This window comes from Aptenodytes forsteri, unplaced genomic scaffold (assembly GCF_000699145.1).
Source record: "Aptenodytes forsteri isolate BGI_AS27 unplaced genomic scaffold, ASM69914v1 Scaffold66, whole genome shotgun sequence".
NCBI lineage: Eukaryota > Metazoa > Chordata > Aves > Sphenisciformes > Spheniscidae > Aptenodytes > Aptenodytes forsteri.
Genome location: NW_008795131.1, coordinates 5420578 through 5427948, shown reverse-complemented (window position 1 = coordinate 5427948; position 7371 = coordinate 5420578). Strand labels below are relative to the sequence as shown.

Below are 7371 nucleotides of genomic sequence, written 5' to 3'. Positions count from 1 at the left end.
GGAGGCGGAGGAGGAGGAGGAGGAGGAAGGGATGGGGTTGGGACGGGGATGCCGAGACCCCCGTTCAAAGCAGCCCCGGGACACCTCGGTAAGGCACCGCAGCCCGAGGTACCGAAAAGCGCCTTCCGCGCCCGCTGCTCAGGAGCAGCCGCAGCCCCGGCCGCGCTCTGCGCCGCGACCCCGCCTCGCCGCGGCTTACCCCGACTTCTCCCGCCCCTCGGCCAAGCGCGGGAGCTGGGGAAAAAGACGTGCCGCCAGTTAACTCCCTCTTGTCCAGCAGTTTCTGACAGGCCAGACTGTCTTCTACAAATTGTAAAGCTACGAGACTTAAAGACGTCTTTTCCTCTTAATTCTGCATCTAGGATCAAGCTGGGGAAAAACCCGTTTCTTTACTCGCGCTAACGTGCCTTCCGCAGACGAGTCGATCCCGACCTACAGAGCTTAAACAGTCACCGCAGCGAGTTACAGCATAATCCGATAATTCAGTGGGTCCGATTCCATCCTTTATTGAGCACAGAAGTTGTCCAAGGTGTACACGCAGACTATGTGTCAATTATCTGCTTGGATCCCAGTTTCCCCCATTTGCCAACGTCACAAACAGTTTTAAAGTAACCATACCTGAGCAGGAGTACAGGAGTACAGCGAACAGAATTGTCTGTCAAGTTATACTCAACAGAAGAATTTTAAAAAGTTACAAAGAACAAACAGTTCAAGGATCTCAAGATGCTCTGTTACTAAAACAAACAAAGGGTAAAAAAGACAATTAGAAAAATTGCTACCCAGTACATATTAAAACCATCTGTTCAGTCTGGTGAGCATTCACTCACTCCCGGCAGGTGAAATCGTGAAGTCCCAAATATGCCACTAATAAATCGGCTGAAGGAGAAAAGCGCTTCGCAACTCTCATAAATTAACTGATGCGAGTTAGTATCAGTCAATGACATTTCACCATACATCAGGAAATGGATTTTAGCAACTTACTTTTCCACCACTGATCTTGTTTAGCTCCTGCGTGTCACCTTCAAGACGTACACACGGAGAGATGAGGCCTTCTGGCGTTCGGATGTCCCTTTGGCAATCCGTGAGTACCTCTGAAGTTACTCTGCGCTCGCTACTTCTGTACTCTTCGAGGCACAGTTAATAAAAGGAGGTGCAGAAGCTATATTTAGAGAGCTTAAAACTTATGATTACAATTTGTAGTTCATTCGACATTGGTATCAACAAAGCTTAAAACTGATTAAAATGCAACTCCAAAAACTGCAAGCCAGATCTTAACCTCATTGGGAAAGAAAGAAGCTCTCTTGATGACCTCACGTTTAGATCACCGTGTATACATGTGTGCTTTTGCTTTAGAAACAGAACTCTTTGTCAAAGACAGCTCTTAAGAGGTCTCACTTTCATTGTAACTGATTTACATTAAACATGTACAATGCAGTTGAGGCTACAGAAAACATTACCGTAATTGTTTTTTATATATATATTTGCACACACAATTTTAGTTACACATTTGTGCCAATTTCAGTTACTCATTCTGCACGGCGCCTTGCCCACAATCGTATGAAGACACGCTGAAAGGTAAAAGTCCAAAAGACATTTTATTCTTTTTATGTTTATGAACGAGATCAACCTGCGGACCTCTAGCAATTAGCTCCGAAAAACAGGCTGATGCACAGAGTGGTCTTCGCCAGTTGGGTCACAACATGCTCATACCCTGACAAAACTGTGCGTCAAAATGAGAAGACCCAACAAGTAAGCTGCCCTTTGGTGCTGCAGTCTTAGGCTGAAGGAGAATCTAAGGAGCAGACAAAGTAAAAATGGCAGTGAATTTATGGCAACTACTTTAGCAACAGACAACCATGAAGCAATAATGACACCACCATCACCGGTTCTAAAACACGTTAAAATTCAGCTCGTAACAGTACGGAGACTTTTAAGAGGAGGTCTGAAGAAGAGGCATATACACGAGGCACAAACAGTATCAGTGCCAGCCCTGGGAGGAGAGCACACGCTAAGAAGGCTTATCAGTTTATTTCTTGCGAGGTCCAGAGGCTTGAACTGTATAGTTCAATTTGTTTGATCCTTAAAAAGGTCATACTTGTAAAACATGAACATTTTCGGTCATATTCTGCAACACCGCTGCACGATGGATTCTTTGCATTAGGACTATAGAAAACAATGAAAGCATTTGTGCTGAAAAAAATGACATGAACTTTGCAAATTAAGTAAAATCCATCCTTGACTGGATGTCTTTCAACCTCCCAGTAGTGCAAGTCAATTGCTTGTTTTGATTTAATCAGCAAGTTTTGCCTTTATCCAGGATCAAGCTTAATGAACACTTTGTTTAAGAATTCATATATATGTGTACATATACGCATATATATATATCTCTGTATATGCGTGTGTGTGTATGCACGTGAGTGTAAAAATCAAAACCACGCCCAAAACAAGATGTTATAAACTCCTTTTACTTGTATTCTTTTAGACAGTATTTAATCAAGATTGTAACAACTTATTCTTAAATAAAGGTGGGAGATCAGACAGGAAATAAAGATAACACCACTTCTTTTTCAAATGTCACATTTAATGTTTTCACCACTGTACTTCAAATCTACATTTTACAAAGTGACCAGCAAGTGTGCCACATTAACTGACCAACCTCTGAGATTTTACCTTTCATACCAGTGTCTTCTTGGGCTCTTTTAATTAAACACGTTTCTCATTCAAGTGAATTGAAATGCTTCAGTTGGTTTTATTCTCAGGAGCCTCATAAAAAACAAAGATATTGCACCATCTTTGTTCAGTTATTCAATGTTTGTCTCTTTCACAGCAAATAATTACTTCATTGAAGTTAAAACTTCCAAACATAACTTACTAATAGTCTCCAATTTCAGCTCAGATCACTCTTGTTGAAAATATTCTGCTAAATACAGATAACTTACAATAACTTTAACAGTTAATTGTCCATAACAAACACCACGGTTTTTCTCCAGACCAATGCTCAAATTTTAAGACCACCCTTTAGTATTTCTTTGTACAGGTGAAAAACAGTCTTCAATTTTCTAGTCTTGTTTTAAATATAAAAGTTGGAAGGGACATTCAAGTTTCAAGGCTCCTCACTGAACTTAAAAAAAAAAAAAAAAAAAAAAATCATGTGGAGGTAAACAAACCAAGTTGTATACTCCAGGAGGTAGAGGCCTTCAATTTGTGTTCATATATACATATGCACAGAATTCAGTGTTCCAACAGAAAAAGAATTAGCCAAAAAGTAATAAAAGTCATTTACTACTGTGACATTTCAAGACTTCCACAGCTTCGCCTAAGGACACGAACACAATTAACATAATTCCCTATGTGCTTTTTTTTTCCTTTTCTTTTTTTTTTCCTCTCAATTGTCCAGTGCAGGAAAAAGTTCTCACAAAATTTCACAGACCTAAAATGTGCAAGCTAGTTTCTCTCTATACAGCAATGATGTCAGGGATCTCTGAAATTAGCCCATAAATGGAATTATATACACACACAGAAGATGCATGCTGGGGGGTTTTATGTAAGAAAGAGCAGAAAAACTTCTAATAAAAATAGATTAAATATATATATATATTTATACTGGGTAAGGAAACAGAAGTTTAGTCTCTCCTAGTCACAAACTCATTCTCTCTACTCACAACATTTGATTTTAGAACAGCACACATCACCATCACAGCTCTAGTGAGAAGCTATTTATAGGATTTGATCATCAGGTGACATGCCCACTTACTGTGGCCACTGTCATCTGACGTGACTTCATGATTGGTCGCAGTCAAGTTTTCTGTATTCCTTAGTTTTAGAAAACCCAAAATCTTCAGGAATGGCTCAATATCAAAATGTATGTCTATCTTTTTGTACAATCTCACTTCAATAAAAAAAAAGAAAAAAGAAAAAAGAAAAAACCTCCCCAAATTTGGTTCAATTCTGTTTGTTCTGAGCTGAGCCATCACAGCTGCACTAGAATTCATAAAACACGTGCAACTCTGGGTAAAATATTTTCTTCTAAAAGCACAACCACTTTACAAGATTAAAAGTCTAGTACATTTCTAAATATTATTCATATTGTACAAGTAGTGGTTGTTAATTTAAAACTTCATTAGTAAAATTACAGTACAAGCATGATTAACCTCCAGAATTGCAAATCCCAGACTCCAGTGGAAAGCTACATTACATCTTCAGTAGTATATTATCTTCCACTTTATTCCCAAACCAGTGGAGATGGCGGCATCTCAGATGGTTGAGCAACCGTGGAACTAGAATGCAGGTGATACAGAAAATCAGTGTTCATTTGCAATAGCTAATAGATGAGAAAGTTAATGCTCACCCAGTAAGCAAACATTTCAAGGAAAACAAAAAACCCCCACCAAAACCAAACGAAAACAACCCCAGGACCAACGGTTAACAGCACTGACAACAAACATCCCGCTATACTTCATCTACTTATGTTCTTAACGATTCTTCATCTATCGGTCATTAATTTTAATGTTTTTACAGTGCAATTCTACAGCCAGAATTCAACTTGTCAATCTTTCAATTCCGATTTTCAGTCTGACTTCTGTACTTTTACGCAAAAACATTACTTGAAACTTTTGCACATTTTACGTAAATTCTAGAAGAATTCATAAAAGTATTTTTAAAATGTAACCATGCATGTCCTTAAGGATTTTTTTTGCAGAAGTTATCTGTGGGCCTTTCCTACTCTCAGAAACTTAAAACATAAAAACATTTTGGATGTGTGAATTCTGTACTACTAATAAATGTGAATTAATATCAGATGTGATTACATACAGTTACCTAATAAAGCTCTTAAAAGCAGCAGACTGAGGGTTGATGCAGAGAGGCACTCTGTTTCCTTTCTGCTGTTCCAAAATGAACTGATGAATTATTTCTGTACATAGGAGAAAAATAAAAAACACCATACCATTAACACTTTTTGCTTCAGTAAAATGCAATGTAGACTGGAGGAAAATATAGCTTCCTTTACTGAAAGCACATTTTAGTAAGGATAAAAGAACTCCAGCTTCCCTAAATCTAATCCAATCCCATACCTCGTAGCATAAATTGACACAGAACTCTTATATGCACACTGGAATAATTGTATATAAAATAAAGCCCTAATCACCACTGTAATAGTGAACCGGTGATAACCACTTACAGATTAAATCCCAGTTTTAGGTATAACTTTTTGAAAAGCAAAGAATTCTCAACTTGAACTTGATTTGCAAATACCAAGAACACAGTTCTATTACTCAGTCCAGTTTGATTCATTAATTCAGTTACTACCACCAAGCACAAAACTGCCACCTGAGATGATTAAAACAATAAAGTAAATTTTCATAGGGAAAGAACTACTCTATGTACAGTTGCCAGACAAAACATCTTCTCATACACATGTGTGCACCACCCCCACCCCCAAAAAACAGAGCCTGGAAGGTCTGGCAACAGGCTGCTCCTCTGTAAGCAGCAGGGATGGTTGCCAGAACAGAGCTCCACACGCCCGGATGGTACGTTAGAGGCAACGTGCTGGAATCTGCATTGCTGTCAGCAAACTTTAAAGGCAGCTTTTAGAACAACAGATTTCAGAGAAGACAGCAGATCTATGTACAGCTCTGAAAAGTGATGGCCAAAGAGAGGAGGGAAATGGAAAGAATAACAGGATAAAATGAAAACAACGTTAGGTGAACTTGTGGGAACTATAGATGTGAATTTCAGAATTACAAGTTCAGGATATATCCGAAATAAGTCACGTTATCACGGCAACATCATGGAGTATTTTTGTCCCAAATGACTGAATTGTTTGGTAGAAACTGCTGAGGTAACACATTTCTTCTCCCTCTCTTCCTCTTGAGTTATTTGACCTGCCACCAAACAGAACCTAAATCCCTACTACTCTCTCTCATATTGTATTGCTCTCATAGAAGGACTGCTTTCCTGACTGGATCTGATGTTAAAAGAAACAAAGTCTATTTTATGGCTTGTTTGCTACGATGGAATCAGACTTCAAATCTCTAGTGCCACAAAGCAACGGCTGGCATTTAGTAACCATCTGCAGCAGTAGTTTCCTCTCCCAGGCGTCAGGATTGATTTTCCTCATGCCAGCACGTCACAACCCAGAGCGCATCCCCTGCGTTACTGCCGGAACCACAGCGTGGCACCAGCAACAGAGCTTATGACAGCAGCTGCTGCAAAGGCACTTGACACGGACATTTCAGCGTGAGCAGGCTGTGATAGATTAGAGGAAACGAAGCAGGAGAACTGAGACTACTCAGCTTCAGCTACTTGATGATGCAGGACAGCTGTCAAGATAACACCTCGCACCCCGAAAAGGCAACAATAGTGATTTCCCCTTTCCCCCCCAGTGCAATTCTTCAACAAAAGAGTGGCACGGGAAGCACTGACATCAGAGAGGAACGCTATTAAGGTTTGAAACCAATAGACTTCTGCATGTCAGCTAACACATGTGATATTATATTATGTCAGAACATTTACAAGCAATTCTGTTCTTCTAGTGAAAAGACATTATTTCCAGTATCTACTATGGAAAAATACCTAAAAGAAAAAAACACCTGGGTTAGTACATGCATCCAGATTGCACATCCTAACTACGTACTACTAAAGGATGGAGCAGGAAGATAAATGCAGGTGCAAAGGTTAATTACTACTCACCTTTAACCTGCCGAACAGAACTGAGGTTCTTTTCAAAAGTGTCATCAAATTTGGGATTAGTGATGGGTTCAAAATCACTAGTATAAACTCTTCCAGTAGATGTGGAAAAACAACATTTGCACATACAAGTGTGGTATCGCAACCGCCCTTCATCAAGATATGGGTGAGCTAAGGCATCCTTAGCAGATATTCTTTTGGACTGAAACATTGCATTTAAAGAAAATAAAAAATGGAAAAAAAAAAGAGTTAGGACATTTTCAGGGGTATTGAAACAGTCTAAAGAAGACTTACTCATCAGTTAATTCTAAATTGTTTTATAAATGCTTAATCACGTTAAAGGATTAGTTCAGGTCAGAAAATGTTTTAGATCTGCAAACACTGCCACTAGGGGGAAGATTTTACTTAAAAACAAGCAGCATTGCTAAGATGACATTGACCTTTCACTACTATAGCTAATGATAGAAAATGCTGCTAATACGATTTTTAGAAATATATTTTTCAATAATTACTTTCTCCAGATAACCTTAAAATTATGACTCCTACAATAAAACAGAATAAGCCCAAAGAATTTAATGTTAGCAAATACGGCATTTTGCAGGTCCATACTCTGCAAAACATTTTAATGCGTCCTTAAATACATATTTAAAGCAAAACACAAATTTAAGCATCACTGATAATAGC

At 38.8% G+C, this 7371-nt stretch overlaps 2 protein-coding genes across 2 annotated transcripts in view; both read right to left on the bottom strand.

Annotated features, from left to right (window-relative positions):
• TMEM97 (transmembrane protein 97) overlaps positions 1 to 1112 on the bottom strand; it is a 4691-nt gene extending 3579 nt beyond the window's left edge. The window contains exon 1 of the mRNA XM_019471816.1: positions 982 to 1112. The gene's annotated coding sequence lies outside the window, so the exon portion shown is untranslated. The remainder of the gene's footprint in view (positions 1 to 981) is intronic.
• Positions 1113 to 2446: 1334 nt separating this feature from the next.
• The window catches only part of NLK (nemo like kinase), a 67711-nt gene continuing 62786 nt past the window's right edge, over positions 2447 to 7371 (bottom strand). Inside the window, 3 exon segments of the mRNA XM_009278272.2 lie at positions 2447 to 4277; positions 4819 to 4912; positions 6691 to 6889. Coding sequence (XP_009276547.1) covers positions 4223 to 4277; positions 4819 to 4912; positions 6691 to 6889 — 348 coding nt within the window. The 3' untranslated portion in view covers positions 2447 to 4222.